This window comes from Pogonomyrmex barbatus, unplaced genomic scaffold (assembly GCF_055798465.1).
Source record: "Pogonomyrmex barbatus isolate J1 unplaced genomic scaffold, ASM5579846v1 scaffold5, whole genome shotgun sequence".
NCBI classification, from domain to species: Eukaryota; Metazoa; Arthropoda; class Insecta; order Hymenoptera; family Formicidae; genus Pogonomyrmex; species Pogonomyrmex barbatus.
Window position 1 is genome coordinate 7,289,714 of NW_028297149.1, and position 20,916 is coordinate 7,310,629.

At 37.9% G+C, this 20,916-nt stretch overlaps 1 protein-coding gene and 1 long non-coding RNA gene across 6 annotated transcripts in view; both read left to right on the top strand.

The window, feature by feature from the left end:
- Sesn (Sestrin) overlaps positions 1-20,916 on the top strand; it is a 168,948-nt gene that overhangs the window by 122,676 nt on the left and 25,356 nt on the right. Inside the window, exon 1 of one of the 5 annotated variants that reach the window (XM_089081604.1) lies at positions 7,628-8,300. The exons of the other annotated variants lie outside the window; for them this stretch is intronic. Coding sequence (XP_088937730.1) covers positions 8,268-8,300 — 33 coding nt within the window. The 5' untranslated portion in view covers positions 7,628-8,267. Of the gene's footprint in view, positions 1-7,627; positions 8,301-20,916 lie in introns of those variants that run through there. 5 annotated transcript variants of the gene reach the window in all.
- Positions 10,044-14,948, top strand: LOC148935420 (uncharacterized). Its single transcript, XR_016140377.1, has 2 exons — positions 10,044-10,171; positions 14,301-14,948. It is a non-coding gene; the product is annotated as an uncharacterized LOC148935420 (long non-coding RNA).

Below are 20,916 nucleotides of genomic sequence, written 5' to 3' on the forward strand. Positions count from 1 at the left end.
ACACAAATGTTATAGGCCGGATTGGTCAAGAGACTCTTAAGGATAACAGCGCAAGATATTCTTTGTTTTTCTACTATTTTAGTTCTTTTTATTGGTAAAGTCGTACATCTCTTAAATTTGTTGTATATATGCATTAAAAATTTTTTTTTAAATTATTATCTGTGCAGAACTGATTTATATCGAAAGGTTATAACTTAGAGATTCGTACAAAGAAATGCTTGACGCGACTTTCAAAAAATTCTTATAAATATGCAATTTTGACTAAAATATTTTAATTAAATTTTTATATTTTTATTGATTATAATTTAAGATCTTAAGATCTTAACAGGCTTAAATTTGTTATTTTTATTAAAATCAATATGAATAATAAATCTCTCTGTCTTTATTTCTTCCTCTTTTTCCTGCAGCGATATATGATCTATAAAAATCATGTTTAAGATCACATTTAAGAACATCTGCGGGAATGGAAAGTCGTGCAAAGTCGGTCTGATCTTCACTTAGCGATCGAGAGCAGACGCGCCGGCATTGTTACGCAAAGTTTTACAGTGTAGAGCGACGTGACTCATTGTCGTTAAACGTTTGTGAACAATTTATATCGGTGCTTTTTAGCGGAAGATTACGCGCAAGGACATCGAGGGATAAAGATATAGACAGCCACATAACAGCCACTAAGTCTGCACGCACGACTACACGGAGTGCATCGCGACAATGAGTCACACTTTTGATACCGACATATTTATGAGAATCACAAAAATACTTCTTGCATAACTATACATAATATTGCGTTGGCCGCCAACTTTTAGAATATCGTTATGCTATCGAATATCTTTATGCTTTGTTTCACACTGTAGATATGCACTTAATTTATGAAATCCCATGACTTCATGTGTATACGATTATCATACAATCGCAATTATCTTTTTATTCACTAAAACTTTTAAAATAAACTTTAAATAAAATTTTTTTCCTGATTTTTTTAAATTTATATTCGGTCATTTAATAGAAAAGAAAATTATTCTCCTTTATATTAAAATAAGGCTATAATTGTTCTTAATTTTCTCGAATGATATTTAGCGACAATTATTTTATATTTTTACGTCGTGATTTACTGGCTATTCGTCTGCTGGTCTTAGAACTTTTTCGGCGCGTGATGACACATTTCAAATATGCAAGATATCTGCTTGAAATGAGAAATAGCTGATGGATGATACAACTTCTCGCGTAAATAAAACGATTTGAATACATACTACTGATAAAAACGCACCTTTCCGTAAGATGGTCCTTTGTGCCTGAATTATCTCTTTTGCTGTTAATTCTACTGGAAACATTCAGCGGATTCAAAATTGGCAATTCCACGATCTGTTCGTGATTCATTCGTTGAAAACAAACGATACACTTCAGTGAGTTTTGAAGAAATGGAAGACATTACGAGGATATTCTTCTTGATATTAATTTTGAATAAATATCACCTTTTATCACAGTCAATTTTTTTAAAACTTGTTAATTAATCTTATTTATCAGCAGGATTACTTCTAATTATATATGATCGAAGGCTATAATAATAATTGCTTCGAGGGAGTTCTAATTTTCTTAGATAAGAGATATTTGATATCCTTAGCGAAATGTAGGTTTACGGACGAGCCTACTGACCGAAAGACCGAGCCAACCTTCTTTTATTGAGCGTCGTGCAAGGTAAAAGCAATTTTCGTCACTCGAGCGTGGAGCCGGTTATTAGTCATCGTAAATTGCGATAGACAAAACTTTCCGATGGTTTCGTAGCAGTTAATCGTGTACATCGAACAGCGAATTGCTCCAGGCTCCGTTATAACGGAACGTTGAGTATGTAAAAGAGAAAAAAAGAGAGACAGAAAACGAGAAAGAAAACGAATTAAAACGAGTATATCGGAAAACAGAATGTATTGAGGAGGAAGACGAAAGTAGGAAGACGGTTACAGCAAACTAATGAAATGAGACAGAGAAGAGGATAAAAAAGGTGAACGTAAGAGAGAGTAAGAGTCAATCGAGCTTAGAGAGAAGACAGACTCAACGGGATAAACTGATATAGAGCGATGTTATGACAGCCTGAGGACAGCGATGACAGACTGACAGATAATACGAAGGGAGAAGGAGGGTAGAGACGTCTTTTTTTGGAAGTATTGATTATTTGATACATTTGGTACAGTGGTTCTTGTTATACCTGCTAGCGGACAGATGGTACTTCTCTTTGTTATAATGTTAGATATAAAAACACGCTCATGGAAGTCTTGCAAGTTTCTTGAAACGGTTATTTTCTAGTAAATATAATATCTATTTTTGAGCAGATATAATAACATTAATATATTTGTTTTTATAAATAATATATTACGGAATATTCAAATTCAAAAAAATAATTCCTTTAGATTCCCTGATTTTCAAGGCATTTTGTAAAAAATTATAAGTAAAAATGAAAGTGTTTTTAAATGTATCGCATAAATAAATATTTATTATGCAAAGTCTTTAATATTTTTCATTTATAAAAATTTATAAATTAAAATAAAATTAAAAATCATTCAAGTTTCAATAATTAAATTTGAGAAATTTTGAAAGGACTCTAAAAAATAAATATTTTATATTGCATAAAATTTTCAAACTTTATTTTCAAAAGCTACAAATAAAAAATTATATAATGCATAACTGATATAATTCAACTTTTATAAAAATATTAAAATAATATTCCTTTCCATTAAAAAAAATATATGTTAATATATTTTGCTAACACAAAATCGTTCAATATTTTCAATATTGAATATTAGATTAGTTATAAAATCAGTATATTCTGATGTTCAGAATGGATAGATCCATTGTTACTGTTAATAATTTAATCGATAAATTCTCGATTGTAATACATAGACAAAATATTAGAAAAAGCAACTTCAAAAAAATTTCCTAATTTTTCATAAAATTCCCTGAAAATTTCAGGTTTTTCTGAATAGTAGACATATTAGACATTATATGTACATTTACCAAAATGTTATATCTATAAAAAAAATTATATTATAAGAATAGTAATGAAAATACAAATAAAACAATCACATTATAAAAATGGAAATAAAAGGAGACGATTTTAATTAGTTCTGTTGCTCCCAGAATTGTAGACCCCTTAATAAGGAAAAAAGATACTTCAGTTAGGTGTGGTTCCCAACGTTCATTCTAATAAATACTATAAGCCAGAATAACAACGGAAATCAAGAGAAACAGAAACACAGGCGGATCCTTCGGATCAAGCCTCTGTCATTCGTAAGGGATGAAATCGAGTGAAGAAAACGGCGAGAGGGTGATCGAGAAAAACGGAACTCATTGTTGTAAGTGCACAGAAGGAAAATAATCGAGCATTCGAGAAAGCAGGAGAGACGATCAGTCAATCGAGTTCGATAGAGGGGAGGATTAAGAATGAGAGAAAGAGAGACAGAATGAGATGAACATGGAGTACGCGAAGTAGTCGTATGAGGATTACGAGGGCAACAAGGATATCCAAGCGACGGGCCTGGTAATATCGTATGGCAGTGCCATAATGAGAGGCGCTTTCCCGAACGTTGACCCCTTCGCGCTTCCAATACTAACCTCGAGCAAAAGTGCGTCCGCCTTCTCTCGGGAATACGAAATAATAGAAACTTCTCAGCGTCGAAGGAAGGGACAGAAAGAGAGAAGGAGATAGAGGGAGGGAAGAAGGAGGAAAGAGGAGGAGAGGAGAGAGAGAGAGAGAGAGAGAGAGAGAGAGAGAGAGAGAGAGAGAGAGAGAGAGAGAGAGAGAGATTCTTCGCGGAAATCAAGATTGACCAGGAGTTCACATCACGGTTGCCACCTTTAAAGTACTAATTCGCCGGAGATCAATTTATTTTTTTTTTTTTGATTTTTTGATATTTTACGATTTTAAATCATTATATTTAATATTTTTTTTTAGAAAGGAATATTATTCTGTTTAAAAAAGAATAAGATTTTCTGTTGAAGATTTTGTATAAAAGCCGGAGAAAGCAATATTTGCGCATATATCGATATTAAAAATGCGTTCGGAGAAATGTCAAATTTTTTGTCAAAAGCCTTTTTGTTTTTAAAAAAAGATAATCAAAAAGTAAAGAGATCAATCAGAGATTCATTCAAAAAACCAGAATCTCCGACTGGAAACCAGAGAAGTGAAAACCATAGTTTACATACGAAATTCGATTAAATATTATATTATATTATATTTTATTTTTATTCGCCTGAATGTTAGTGCCTCATCGCAATAATCACAAAGCGAAGTTCTTATTACAAATTTCAATGAATGCTTTAGTATGTATATATTTTGCAATATTTTGTTATTGAGTAATTGCTACTTGTAAAAAGAAAGCAGAGAGGAACAGAGAAGTAAAAGGAGAGAAAAGATTTGGAAGAAATCATCTATTCGATTAGCGTCAAGCATACTAATTGAATCCATGTCTGTCCATGTCTGTACATTGATTTGTCTTGTAATTCTGGTTTAATATTTAATTTGAGTCTATCTTGAATCTTTAGTTTGATGATTACCTCTACCGTATCTCGAGATGTAAGCTGTAACAGCTCTCAACTCAACTACGTAACCTCGACTTGTAAGAACTGAATTCGCGGAACGCTCTCATGCTGATTTCTTTCGGCGGGCTAATCCGTCTGTCTATCTATCCAATCTAGCCTGTCAATCCGTGCAGCACATGAAACACATTTCCTGGAGTCCAGTACCTGTTTTGCGGCGGACAGGTTGAAAGAACGGTTATCGTCGCCGCGTTTCGTCATGTCGCCTCGTCCGAGAACGGGAAAAGTCAGCTTCGGTTGTGTTTCGCACGTCAATATGCGACCGTAATCACCGAACTTCCTGTCCGTTTCGCCGATTGACGTCGTCTAACGAGATCCGATTCCGAATAGGGAAATAACTCGAATCGCAGAGCCGCCCCGATCGTTCCGCGAAATGCCATCGTTATCATCGATAATTAACGCGGCCAGCGCGGGATACACGTCACCTTTTCCTAGTCGCCGTCCTTCGTGGCTTCTTATCGAATCTGCATGACGCGTTTCGCATCCCAGCGTTCGATTTCGCGGCGAAAGCCGCGACTGGAGCGAAATGATGAAAGCGTAATGTTTGTAACTATTTATCGGGATTATTCGAGAGTAAAATTGCTGATCGCAGCAGTCGAATCGAACGTGATGTAATAATACACCGCTCTGTGATGTTTTATACATAATAAATATATGCAAAACGGATTCTACGGTAGTTTATCAGTCGGATTATGAACGTTCTTTACATCCTCTCTCTCTTTCTCTCTCTCTCTCTCTCTCTCTCTCTCTTTCTCTCTCTGTTTTTCGCGGATGACATTTCGTGTCCGTAACAAAGACTCGTTAAAGGACTCGCGGAAATGAAGGGTCGGTCCTTGGGTACCTTCATTTTGTAGTATCTTTGAAAGACAAAGGAAGAAGAAGGAATCGGTGGTGCCGTTTTGTCGGCGATCCCCCAACTCGGGCAAAGGGATGTGGTTTCATTGATCCCAACATTTACGACGCACGAAACTGTTATGTCACATGATACGTTTCCTTTATTTAATTGAATTTCAGGATCTAACTCTCGAGGAAGATCTCAGACATGTCGCTCATTTATCTCCCGACTTTTGTTTCTCGGTTAAGAAGTAAATCTGATTTTTGTTCCATTTTGTCGGTACAGAGTTGAGTCATTTATTATTTCTTTGGCGAGAGAGAAAGTATAATATATCATTTGCGGATTAACTTGATAATGAACGAGGTTCATCACCGTACAGTCTGATAATATCAAAATTGCGGCAGCAATATAAAGTATAATAAATACATACGTATTTTTTTAATAGGTTTACATTTGCGATTCCGAGTTGCAAGTTCGGTAGTGCGAGATAGCTTATCAGCAATCCAGAAATTATTTTTATGAAAGTTATTTAGGTCAAATTACACTTATGACTTTCGAAGAGGGGAGATATTTACAAGAACATGTGATCGATTATTTTGACATAATAAAGTTATCAACTAATAAATTAATATATATATGTATTAGTTAACACAAACGTATATTTATTTGTATAAAAAGAGACAAGTCTATAATTTTTATCAGTATTTGTTCATCACTTTCACTCTAAATCATTATAGAATTGAATAGTCTCTCTCTCTCTCTCTCTCTCTCTCTCTCTCTCTCGTCACATAAGTATTATGAAACTTTTTAAAGCCTCCTGAAGTTCGTGCTAGACTTTTTGTACAGTTTAACACTTTCAAAAAAGGATAAACATAAAATTTTTATTGCCGATTTTATGGCTAATAAATTAATAAATCTGACATACATATATTATTTGTAGCACGTGTGCAGTACTATTTTTATAGGCACATTTTCTTTTTATTAATTTTTTTGTAATATCGACAATTCGTCATCAAGATTTTCCTTTGTGCTATAATCGTGATCGAGAAATCGTACGATCGATTCATCGGCGAGAAAGTGTCGTCCCTTAAATCGGAACGTAGCGGTATACGTCATGGACGATTATGCGATTTAATCATATGACGAAACTATAGTTATCATTCGCAGAGAGCGGTCTCCTCTCTTTCTCTCTCCTTCTCGTCATTGCCGGCATCGTTACGAGCTCGCTTTTGTGCCGATAACCAGATACGGACTGATATATTTAGCGCGGTTAGTACCACTGTTGCTAGGGCATCAGCTGATCAGGCCGGCCGCCTGCGCACAGGAGTGTACGCTTGTAGCTCGTATCTACGGATATCGGGAAATATAGGTAAATGTTTAAGTTCGATTTCTCTTGGATTCCTGGAAGAAATTGTTATTTTAGGGAGATCTAAATTCTCTGAAAGTTTGATGGCAAAATTCAACAAAACGAAGCCTGAATTAGAACTTTCAAACGCGAATATTTGAGGCTCGCTGACGTAACGGGGATCAACAAAGGAAGTTGCTGATTTGGTACAGGTAAAAGGAGAGAAACACCAATAAAACCAATTGAAGTGAGATACGTTACATCATAATCTAAGTCTATTACGTCGTAACGTCTCGGATCATTTGTCATAATTATCATAAATGTCATTGAAGTCAACAAGTTTATTTCATTCTTTCGCTTCCTGGTTCTGCTTCGAAAAAGAGAAAGATAGATGAGGAGATGAGAGCGAGCGAGCGAGCGAGCGAGTGAGAGAAAGAGAGAGAGAGAGAGAGAGAGAAAGAGAGAGAGAGAGAGAGAGAGAGAGAGAGAGATTATAACTTCGTATGATTTTAACTAATATTTAGCGGAATGCTCTCATATGTATTAATTAATAAGGAGAAAGTGGCAAAGGATGAAGCGGAAGAGACAGGGGACAATTTTTTTTGGAAACGGAAAGTCGACTGGTGGGTCGAGTTTTCATAAAATTCTGAATCTTTACGGATCCGAATGTTCGAGAGAACATTCGGATACTCTGGGGCTGGATTCTCGCGAGGGTTACAGCCCTGCCATGACCAATGACAGCCGTGTAAAACCGGCGTGCGTTTTCCTACCACTCCCCGTGCCAGCGTTCTGCCGTCCCTTCTCTCCCTTCCCCCCCTCTCAACCCACTTTTCCGACGCCCGGCAGCCGGCCAGATGATCGCGGCCGCTCGACTCGCTTGGCATCGCTCGGCGGCATCAGTTAGCAACCGGCTCTCGCCTGGGGTGGATCGTCTCGTCGTCGTTCACACGGCCGTGCCACTGTAATACTCGGCGTAACCTGATTCTTTTCGCGTTTCTATCGAGACCGTCTCGTCTCACCGTTGTGCCGGTACGTTATACGTGTTGACGCAACTCTCTTTTCTCCCGCGAGCCTCCCCCGTCTCACGCGTCGCATACCACCGTCTCCGAGTTTTCGGGAGCGCCCTCTCCCCCTGTGATATATTATGACTGGTCATAACCGCGTTACGTTACACCTCGTACACGCTACTTGTAGTGACAATCGACGGACGTGTCGCGCCGAAGCCGGTCCGCCGAATCGCCGGTGATAATTGTTCGTCACTGCCCGGAGATCTCGGCAAACCTCTTGCGTCGTCGTCGTCGTGTCTCGCGACTTGCTATTGGAAAGAGGGAGATAGAGAAAGAAAGAGAGAGGCAACAGATCAGGAACGATTGTTAGCTGAGGGTGTGCCCGCGAGTATTTCATCAGTGTGTTTACCGAAAGGTCTTCAAGATTCCTATTGCCAACGAGAACGATCCGCAGCCGGTGGCGGCGGATACGATCGTGAATCGCGGTGCCACCAGCATGGGCAGCATGGGTCAGATCGCACCGAATGACGTGAGTCCTCTCGGTTCTTTTCTTTTTCTCTTTTCTTTTTTCTCTCTCCTTTTCCTTTTCCCCGCTCGTCTTTTTCGAAGGGAACTTTCCACCGGCGCCGCACGTCGACGTATCGACCCGCGGTTGTCACCTGGCGGATGCCGGAGTGTCATCGTCCGTTTGTATCGAGGCGTTTTCTTTTTTTTTTTTTTTAATCCGCAGAGAGAGCGAGTGTTGGTCGAGAAATGTCCCGGAACTTCTAGAAATGAGAGCAGGCCGAACGTCGACGGTTTCCCGAACGTCCGTTCGGATCATCGAACATTCAAGCTGAACGAATGTTCAGCTGTCGGGTTCGCAACAAGTGGAAAGTTCCTGGCGATGAAAAGAATTCTTTCCTTCCAAAATCTTAGATTAGAATACATGTCAAAATCTCAGAAACGTGTTTGAATCCGATCGATCGGCAGATTTAACGATTCTCGGATTCTTTATAACTTTCCACTCGTATTAACAACTTTGTTGTGTATTCGCTGATAAACATTTCTAACGTAAGTGTGTTTTTAAAGGTAATCACGCTTCGCAATTTCTTGCGCATGTTATCTGAAATATTTGCACAAAATGGTTTATGTCCTCCGATATCTGCAATCGTCGCGCGCAAATGCCTTTAAAACTAGATAAATGCTTGGGCGTGATAAAACTATTACTTTACGAAAGATGTCACGCTGTTTCGTCATGCAATCGTTATATATTTTGTTTTCGCGCACGTTTTACAACGTTTGCAATGCTGGTTAATCAGCATTAAAATCGTCGTAATTGACCTCATTTTTTTTCATTTCTCTTCATTTCTCATCTTCTACCATCAAAAGTTTTCTTCAATTCTATTTGTCAAGATCTGATATCGTATTACAGACACGAATGTTTTACGAATGTTATGTATGTATATAACACTTAAGTCTAAACGAGATACTGAATATCAGAAATATCCCCTTTGTTACACTGAAAATTGTGTTAGATTTACGTAGATCTGAAAAATAATCTTGTCATCAAAATAATTAATTGTAGGACGTTTCAAATTAGTTGCTGGAAAATAAACAAAGTTATTAATATCATTTAAATATTGCACGTAATAATTTTTATTAATTCAACAAAATTAAATCTTTTAGATTTGTATCTCCAAATTTTTAAATCCTACGGCAAAATTATCCTCCTTTCGTGTACTTTCGGATTCAAAATAAGCGATAAACTTTTTCGTGATATTAATTTCGTGATATGAATCTTTTTATTCTCGCGTTAAAATAGTAATTTTATTGCATTCCGATTCTCGAGCGCGTTTTTGATGTCTCGTTGATCTCTCGCGATTGTTCTCTTTATTTCTCCTGCTCTCACACGTGCGCCCGGCACACATTCGAAAAATCACCGAGACCTTTCTCGGCTCATCGGCAGAAATAGAGTACAATAACGCTCTGATGGAGGAGCGAGAGAGCGATATACCGGCCGGCTGGCCGGTCGGCTTGAGAGCAAGAGAGATGAGACGAGAGAGAAAGAGGGCTCATTAACGATAGTAGAGACGGAAGGCGTGGAGTCGCGTGATCGTATCCAACGACGCTGGTTGGTCGGCCTCGGGATTTAACAGTGACGAACGAATGATTCCTCTTCCCTGTTTACGCGTTTGTTTTGTTCGCTCTCTTTCGCTCTTTTTCTTTCGCGCTTTTTCTCTCGCTCTCTCGGCTGCCTTACCTGATTAATCGCACAGCGATTTCATATCGAGATAACGTCACTGTGTCTTCGCGGATTGTTTTCTTGATTTTCTAGAAACGTCGAGTATTTTTTTTCTTATTAACGGGATCTTAATCTTCGATGTGCGCAGCGCAGTCAGTTTCGTTATTTCGCTAACAGTAAGTCAATAACAACGTGAATATAGAGTTGAATGAGGATACGTGGAAATTTTTCGGTTGCAGCTAATTATCCTTACACGATAATTCAATAAAGGAGCTTTAAATGGCTTGTGCCAAAGGCTTGTGCGAAGGTCGAAATTGGCATATACTAAATAAAAGTGGTCAGCACAAGTGGACGTACAAGGCGAAAGAAAATCTCTTCAAGAAAACTAAGAAATTATGTTTTTACATATATTTTATTATTTTTTAAAGAAGATAAGATTTTTAGTTTTTTTACTTAGATATTTATTGTTTCTTAGAAATTCTATTTCGAGATGCTTCGAATTGAAAGGTAGCTTTCGATTCCATTTCTAATTGATCGATAATGATTGCGCACGAATCAAGTTTCAGTTTTTACACGATTTTCATGACAATAGTGCACAACGTGCACTTCTACGGAATATGGGAGTATCACCATAGATAACGATATCGGAAACATATCGGGAATATGCGAGCTGTTCTCTGACATGAAATTTAAATGTTTTTCTTTTACTCTCGCTTTTTTATCTCGCTCCGTTGTCAACTTCGATAATTCCAGTCCATCAAGCAAGCGGTACGCGGTGATTAATTTATTCAAGATTAAGTCTACTCGAATGCAAAAATATCGCGATACTTTAGTTCAAATCGTACCGTCGTGTGATTAAATTGGCGTTCAATATTTTTTTCGCCACGTGCCTCACCGATAAGCGAATGTGATGGTAATCAGGCGACAAATCAGATAATCATCTAATTTAATCTTGCGTTCATATAACAAGTATATTTTTTTGCGAGCTTCGAAGTCCGACGTTGATTATAGTAAAAAAATTGACAGTCGACAAATGATATAAACAGTTGGGATTATGTAACTTGCGAAATTGAAAAATTTCCAACTACAGTTTATTTCTCTTTTATATGTATTTTTTTTTCAATGTACGTACATAATTTTCAGAGATCTTATTTGCGCGCGCAATTTTTTATCGGTTGTTTTGTTGACGACTACTTTGTTGTCGGTCTCATGTACGATGATTAAATTATTGGCGAGTATAAGAATAGCCCGCTAGTTTACGACTATTAAATTAGTCCTCGTTCAGAGCTACGAATTTAAACTGTTTGTTAGAAATCCCTAAGATCGTCGTAAACAAAGTCTGCGTGAATATTCACCTTTATCTATTTTTACTGCAACGTAGTGTGCCATGAAATTGCGAGCCACTATTGCTTGTATTTAGGAAGCAGCTGTGTTTTCGCATAACTTGTCCTCCGTAAGAGTAAACCGCGAGACGGTATTCTCGATCTTGCGTCATCTTCATCCCTCTTTCGTCAGCCCGAGTCTCAACATCGAATTAATAAGTTTCGTCCCTGAGCATTCCGCAATAGAATATCATTCATAGCGTGATTATTTTTAATCGTAAAATTCTCAAAACCAATTTGCGATAAACATACGATATTAAAATGATAAACTCGTACGATTAGATTAATTTTATTAAAAATAATCTGAATCTAAAAAAGATTTTTAGTGCAATTATAATTATATAGAATTTTATTATAGTTTTTTCAGCAACCATATTTTAAGATTTTTATTCATTGCTTATATATTAGAAAAACAGACAAATCAAAAATCTTTGTTAGATATTTTAAAGTAAAAAAATATTTATTATCTGATATGTGCATTAATATAAGATAAAATATAAAAGAGGAAGGAATGTGTATATTTACTCGTATAGTTTGAGTTATAAAAATTTTAATTTCTTAAATTTTTTTTTACACGCTGTTGGGATCTTCTTTTACGTGTTTGAAACGCCTCTCATAGAAAGGCGGTGCTTTCGAGGTTCATCTTCCTCAATTTCATCGACACCTTTCGTTATCCCTCGCTCAATCGAAGATGGCGGACCTTGCGGCAACAAGATTTACTAAGTTTACTCACTGTCGATGTAATATACCTGGTGCTTTTTGATTATTCATATTTTTTATGCATCACTATCTTTAGTTATTAACGCAACAAGTGAAACTCTTAATTCAAGGCGATCGACTCGTTAATTGTTCAAAAAAAGACAGCGGCTATGACAGTATTGTTGTTGATTTAGGCTAATTTTATAGCAACTGTGACTGAAACTGTGAAAAACAAGAGTTACGTAACTGCCGCTCCGAGCGACTAGCCCTTGTTTTTTCCAACTTTACCTTTTTTAACAAAAGAGGAAAAAAAAAATAAAACCCGAACTAGCTCCCTAATGATTTCGTGCAGCTTCGCCATTACAATGGGATCGACGTGTTTGTGTGTCGTTTACTTTCGCGCTTCTAACGTTTCCCTCGTTTGCTCGTTATGCAATCGAATGCCGTCGGTTTAATTTTTGCGAGAAATTGGAAATTCGCATGTCCGATTTATTTTTGTACGCCCGTGATCCGCTGTTCCTGCCCCGAGAGAGGCAAATAAGAGGCGGAATTAAGCGGCTGCCTTTGCGCAATATCAGACGCGGCTCGTCTATTTTTATCGCCACCACCGCGCGCGCGTTCGATTCCCCCTCCTTCTCATCTTTTGGTCCTTTTTCTCCTCCTATCCATCAACACGAACCTGACGAGTCCCATCGATGGTAGTTCGTATCCTCGGCGGGATACGAGAATACACGGTTATCGAATCTTCTTCCTCCTTTTTTTTCTCCTGCCTTTCTCTCTCTCGCGCCGTTACCTCCATCTTTGTCGAAATATGTACCTGTCACGATTACTCCGTATATACGGCAGCCTCTCTCTGAAATTCACTGCCCCTTGTCGTGCGAGAATTGGAAAGATTTCGATTGTTGTGTTACGTGGGACGCTTGGTGGTGAATAGAATAGTATTCCCTGTTGAAAACCGAAATGATCTCTCCATTGACAAAATATTATCAGACGTTTTTTTATCCTTTTGAATACTTTTATTAAATATCTCGACCCTCAAGATTTCGCATGTGATGAAATATATATCGCGCTATTATTCGTAACCTGAGAAGCCTGAATTTTTTTACTTTTCTCGCCATGTTTTACATATTCAGGCAGACTTATGTTTCTTAATCTAGGCATATTCCTTCGCTCGTCCTTGAAAGGCTCTCCCTAAGGCGGAAATAAACGCCGCTCACCCTTCTCCCCCTTTCTCCTTTCTTCTCTCTCCCTTTCTCCCATCGCTATGGCGATCCTCTACGCGTTTCTCCCCCAACATCGTAAAATTGTTTTCCAAGCGTTGGAACTGGTTTTTGGGATCCGAGTTCTGGTTTCCAGTGTTGTTTATATACAGTCATAGGCCGCCTCCGCTCTCCTCGCTCGTATACCTCTCCCTCTGCTCCTGGCAGATTCTTCCCGACTCCTCTCTTCTTTTTTTCTCGCGTTTTTTTCTTTATCTTTTTGCGTGACAACCAGAACGTAAAAGCCTTTTGCTGAATGAAAGACGAGGATTCTCTCTTCGACACAAATGATTCAAAACCGGGTGCGAGTCTTCGTTTCTTTTTTGCAGTGGGCGAACTCGTCGCGATAAATTTTATTACCCACCGCGGTAACGTTCTCGATTAACGATTATGTAAGTGTCGTCTATTTGATATACGAGAGAGAAGGTACTGAAGATGTACCGCTACGAATTTCGATGTACTAAATGTGTGTTGAATTTGACGTTGTTATTAGAGTTTCGCAGTCATTATTAGGAGTCGGTTAACGGTACTCCGTGGATAAATTGGGAAGAATTTAAGAATTCAGTTTTCTGGACAGAAATCTGTCCAATTTTGGTGCTCTATAGCTCAGAAAAATATCAGCGCGTTTGCTTTATATAAAAAGAATCACTGTATATAATGTTGTATATTTATATTTTAAATTAATTCGATACAATCTAGAGTTAAGACTCGTGAACTATGGCCAAAGTGAAACTTTAATAAGTTTGAATAAGAGTGAAACTTAGCGACAAATTAGCGACAACTTAGTGACGCTTAAATTGTGTTCGACCTTGCGATTTGTAGTCTTTCGCAGACTTTTTTTATCACAGTTTTATCTTGCAAATTGCACGAATGTCAGTTTGCAATTAATAATCTGATACTCGAACGCAATCTGGAACTTCGACTCGTAATTTCGCGACTGAATTGCTTGCTTGTGTGCTTCCTAGTTTGAGATCAAGAGAAGACGTGGAGGTTCTTTGTGTGTCTCGGCCTCGAATCGGCCAGTAGGACACAAGGTGTCCCGAGTACGACGAGGACAGACTGAGAGAAGATAGAACGAAGGAGAGAGAAATGTCTGGCTGTCACGTGGCCGACCGGCAATCGATACGATGACGTCGACCTCGTCGGCGACCAATGAAACGATCGCCCCCGCTGCCTTGACTATAACAGTGCCATTTACTGATAAGAAAGGGGCATCGAACTCGCGAAGTTTCCTTTGTTCGCGACCTCGCTTCTCCTCCCCCGTCGTCTCTCCTTTTCCCTGTCTACCAACCCACGTTCTTGTATTTTCCAGCTGAGTTTATTTTCCTTTTAGCATCTTTCTCCTACATCCTCAGATTCCACCCTTTTTATTTTTTTACAAAATGTCCGAAAGAAGTTTCATTCTTAATTTTTAATAACGAATCCTTTAGTGAACATGGATTCTCTTCATTGGTAAACTTTTTAATTGGAAATCTCAATTCTGAAATTTTGTCTTAAAAAAAGAAGAAATTTTTATCATGAAAAAGTTAAGAAAATGAATTGTATCAATTAAGAACCATTCTGTATATTTATTGTATTTTTTTCGAATTGAAATATATTTCTCGAGAAGATAATCATGATATTCATTGAAAGAATGTAGGAGGGAGAGAGAAGAGAAGTTGCTCTGAAAATCGACCGGCTCAATTGTTCGAATTAAATTATCGGATTTTATCCGAACGGCCTTGGATGCCCGCGCCGATATCGATAGATACGTCCCGAAGCACAAATCATTCGCGTGACTCGGTTCAACAAGGAGAGAGAAAGATGTCCGCTTCCTACTGATTAATTTATTAAGTTGGATAATTTACAAACATTTTATTGGATATTTGGCATTATTATCACATTTATTTGTGTCACATCAGCATATCTGCATGTTCCCATCAATCTGAGACCTACACTTCGTGAGTAGATAATTAAAATATTCATACATATATTAATGTAAAATAAAAGAAAAAGTGTATGATTTATATGTTTTATTTTTTGTGCGATTACTTTTAGAATTTTTGAAGCAAACAAAGACATTATTTTTTATATATATTTTTGAGCAACGTAATTATTATATATTTTTTTAATTAATTATGTTCTACGTTATTATTTATAGTAGCCTAATGAAAGAAAAATAGTGTAGACAATTTCTTTTTATGTGTAATACATTATGATAATCGTTTCAAGTTCTTTTTCGAAATAAGTGGTAAACAAGAGCAGCATAATAGGTCCTAAATTGTTTTCAGTGTTCGAAATTGCGATTATAAACTTGGGCACGACCCAGGTCGAAGGTTTAAGTGGTCCAAAGAGAGGAACTGTGTCGATAATAATCGGCCAATCGGTATTCGTTGAGCGTAATACAGCGCACAGAGACAAAATTTGGGCGTCCTTGGGACTTGTAATGCGGACACGTGTAGCCAAGACGCACCTTGGATTATTCAGTCGTATGTGGTGGATGGAGTTTACACGGTCGAGTTGATTCGTACAATTTCAAGACAATGGCGTAGATGTTAAAAGGCCAGGATGAGAAAGAGGACTTATTTTTCTCCGATGGAAAAAGACAAAGGCGATATGCCGGAAATTATTTAAATGCTAAATTAGATGAATAAATGTATACATTTATTTTAAAAAGCCATAAGAATTTTGCTATTATTTATTTTACGTTATCTAAAATCGTGACGCGATGATTTTAACGGTTGGAAAATACAAGATAGGTATTTGACGCACATAAAGATAAAAAAAGGATCCATTAGTAAACTATTTTATTTTTTCTTTTGGGATAATAATCTCCCTCATAATAGATAAACGACTTATATCTACGCCACTGTATGGATTGGATGGTACCCTTCGTCGGTCTTACGGACAGCAAAATCCCTAGCCATCCTGAATAAGCCTGAACAAATTAAGACAGGAACATCACTTTGGTGTGCTTGTATGTAAGATGATTAGGTAGAAGGTAAGATGGTTAGAAAGAAGAAGGTTAAATTAGAAGATAGTTTTCAAATTGATTCCTTGATCGTTTTTGTATCAGTTTTTCAGCATAAGACACTATAAAATTATGCATTAATATAAAATGTAGTGTAATTATATATATTAAAATATTTTATGATAATAAAATAATATATTAAAATATTTTATGATAATAAAATATTTCATGACAAAATGATAATTATTTTGTCTCTCTAAAATGTTAATTATCATTTGGTAAGAAAGAAATAACAGAATAATACTTTACAATATTTTTGTGGTGTAAAAAAATTTGAAAATGTCATGTTTTCTACTAAAATTTTTTTAAAATGTCACTATTTTCGCTATATTGCATTTTCTCGTAAATTCGCAAGAACGTAATTTCAGCAGATCCTCAAAGCCTCTTATATTTTCTATCGCTTGTAGTAAAAAGAATCTTATAGTTAATCAATGTTCATCAGTGAGTCGTGTGGACATCCGTCACTTTCTCCACAATTCTTCATCGATTACTCCAGATTTAGCGCGATGTTTCGCGCCACAATGATCGCAATAAATCTCGCGCGAGATTAATTTCTTTATCGCCATCGTGTTGTTTTCCCCGCCAAAGAGGAGAGATATTTTTTACACGTCCTTTGCTATCGAGTTGCTCTAGCAACCCACGGCGACGATAATTGATCCGCTCCGTTCCGCTCGAAATGGTCGTACTTTTTCTCGAGCTACCAAGTGTGGAACACCAAACGTGTAACACACACGTGATTCACACATCTGTCCTAATTTTGATTACACCTCGTACACACTTCTCCTCCCTCAGAGATTGCATATTTACTTATCCAATTTTAGTCCATGTATATCCGATAAATCATTTTGTTTGCGTGTTACGCATAAAATACGCGTTAATACATCATTTCATGCCATTTAGCTTCTTGCGACTCAACAGAGTGTTTTGTGTTAATCGCGGCTCAAGCGAAATTGCTGGGTTGGCCAGACTCCCGGAGACTCGTGCGTGTGAGCTCCTCGTGTCCTCGCTCGCGCCCGCCTTATTTCGCACGCACACGCGTGCACACGCACGTGAACGTACACGCGCGTGCGATAAGACCGGCCGGCACTTCGGCGTGCACACTCACGCTTCTCTGAGCGGCAGAGGAGCGTGTTGTTTTAGGCCAGGCAAACAAGTGGCATAACCTGAGGCGCACGATGCTGATCGCACAGAAGGATGCGAAACTATCCAAGGGAATTGTATCCTCACGTATAAACACGGCGGAAAGTAGGACATATATTCATTTGGACGTTATACGGCGAGATATGCCGCCGTTCGTGGTGTAACGTGTAATGAAACGATGAATATGTAAATTGCGTGTTTCGCTACCGTGCGATATTGTGCGAAACACCCGACATATGATTTTTACCACTCGTAATAATATAATTCTGCTTGCTCCCGATAAGCGACTTCGAAAACTGAACGTTATCACAATCGCGACAAACATGTTCTGAAAAAAAAAAAAATGTCGATGACCGCGGAATGTCTCGGTTGTCCAAGGTGCAGCCTGCTTCTTCTTTTTCGTATCGTTATATAAGCGGGATCGGCGACCTCGCAAGTGGATGATGAAATAGACATAATTCGATCGCAGACATGTATATTTGATATTCCTGAATAATACGATCGAGATTCGTAGAGTATATTTTCAAGCATCGAAAAATTACGAATTTTATCAAGAATTCTTAAATTTTTGATTTAATGTAATATTTCGAATACTTATCTTATTGTTCAATAGTTTCTCTATAACATCGTATTGACGTAGCGAATGATTTTATCTGAGTACAGTTGACCCGTTTCTGATAGATTCGTCTATTATGGTCGAGCTGATAACATTCCAAACATGGTTTGAAGAATACATGAGTCATATAAAATAAAGCGATTGCTTCTTATCTATCGAAACAAACGCTTCGAAAAGTAAGATTTTAGAGTAATTGGTTATGAAACAGAAACAGTCTGTTTTGTGGAGGTAAAACGTTTGCAGAAAAGAATAATGCGAAATGAACGAAACAATCGTTTATTGTATGAGATTACAATTCTGGAAATTATATTTCTAACATCACGCTTACAAATATATATCTAATTAATTCGTAATAAATTAAGTTAATTCGTAATAAAAGCGAAAAGTTATTTACAGAAAATACAGCATGTAATTTTCCTTCGTGCTTTTGATATACTTTCGCTTTTATTGTAAGAATTAATTATTTTCTAGCAATTTTAATTATGACAAATGATATTTGATAGGTCTTATCACTTTCTCACTTGGATTCACGATAAAGTGTTGCACGTTTGTGAGATACCAATGTCGAAGTATCTCTTTGACATTCGATTTACCGACCGGTATATTTAACCGGTCGATTTAATGACACACCCGTAATAACGATTAATTAGAAATGATCGCGCGCGCGCGCATGTGTGTGTGTGTGTGTGTGTGTGTGTGTGTGTGTGTGTGTGTGTGTGTGTGTGTGTGTGTGTATGTGGTGTGTATGCGCGTATGTATAGTACAATTATACATAGTATACCAAATCGAATGCGTATCGAATATAGTCGGAATAAAAGGGAGAGCAATTTATTATTGGCATAGAAAACGTGTTACATCGCGAGAGATCTTAAATTGCTTTATACGTTGCAGATTCCGGAGTGCCCGAGTGCATCTGTTCGTAGGCACGCGAACCAGATGCACTCATATCGCGGTTGCATTGTTATGCATACAACGTCGGCGCATACGTTCGTATCGTTTGGATCGTGCGGCAGGTTAATCGGCCGTCTGTGGGAAATGGGAGGATCGAGGCAAAGAGAGAATAATCGCTAATTGTTGGATACGTCCAATTGCTGGACACGGCCGGCACGAACGCACAACACCGTCCGCTTAATTGTTGATCTTAATTAAGCCGTATCGTGGGTAGATTGCAATTAATTCCCGCGTGGGTGGTGATGCGCGACATCGTATTCTATCATTCCCTTCCGCTCTTCTTACGACAGTAACACTCTGATCTCCCCTTCCTCCTCCCATCTCTCTCTCTCTCTCTCTCTCTCTCTCTCTCTCTCTCTCTCTCCGAGATCGTTCTTCTTCTCTTTAGTCACGTAGCACGGCAGTAAAAACCCATCGCTTCTTTATGCCATTTTAATTCCCGCTTATGCCCCCGCACGTAATTGGCACGTTGCTCCATATCTTCGATGGAGTTACTTCTCTGTACTGATGACTGGTTATTATTGCCATTAACGGCCGCTCGATTTCGCGAATCGATTGGTAACTCATTTTCATGTGGTATTAACTCATTTTCATGTTCGTTCTTCGACCTACGGCAATTTGTACGCAACATTTTTCGAAAGGCGAAATGGATATAATTCATGAATAAATTATTCACTGTATAAAGTATATCGAAAGTCTTTGGAGGATTCCTCGCAAAACTGGATATTACTAACCAACGCCAATGACATTAGATTGCGACGAAAAGAAAAGATAAAATTTTATCAATTTACTTATTCGAGCTTTTTATTTTCAATATAAAACATAAAAAATAATGTCCGACGTTTTAATAATCTTTATAGATATTTTTTGATCGATAAACAAAAAATAAATTACTGCATTTCATAATTTCCGAAAGTAGAGACGATTGTCGATATGCGGCGCAAAATCACGTCGGTGTAAAATAACGTCGTTCGGACAACTGTTTTGCATTTTATGCGATTACAATTTAGCCGTCGAGCTAACGTTATATCGCGCTTCTCATAACGTCAATCCGGGGGTTCGCTTCCTATCGAATTCAACGGCACTCCACGCATATTTTACTCGCTTCGAATATTACGATAATACCGCCATTCGCATTGGCGGTCGCCTCGCGCTCGATTTCGCAAACGGCGTGAATAAACCGATACGTCGGACTCCCTCATTTCGCTCGACGTACATAATGATCGATGAAATCGGGCGTGTCTCTCGTTGAGAAGCTAAAATATTGAAGTCGAAGCGTCATCGAGAGTCGCGATTCCCCCAATCAAACTTTCCCTAATAAACGCTCCATTTCTTTATCTAACGGTAAATGCCACGTAGTAGAGTTCATCGGATTTTAGTTAAAATGCAATTTTAGTTTGTTAATGTAAATTATACGTCATCGTGCTTTTCAACATAAAATTCTGCTCTGCGATACGAGATACAACGCGCAAGGCTTTATTACATAGAAGATATTTTCTACGATCGTTGCGTAAGAGGAGAACGACCTTCTCTTCCTAACGCCAGCGTTTATGGTGCGGTTAGGTAAAAAAAAAAAAAAATTGGATACTGCTATGTGACGGCACACGTCGTGTGGGAGTAATATACGCGATATACAATGTGGCACAAGGCCTTTCTCCCAATAATCGGCTTCTCGATCGTCGCGTAAATCTCTCGGACGTCTTCACGCTTCTTCTTCTTCTTCTTCTTCTTCTTCTTCTTTTTCTTCTTTTTCTTCTTCTTCTCCTTCGCTTCCTCCTCTTTTTCATTTCTAGAATCATACGGTCGTAGCGTTGGTTTGGAGGTTTATTTTTGTAATTATTTTGTGACGCTTGTAGTTATATCC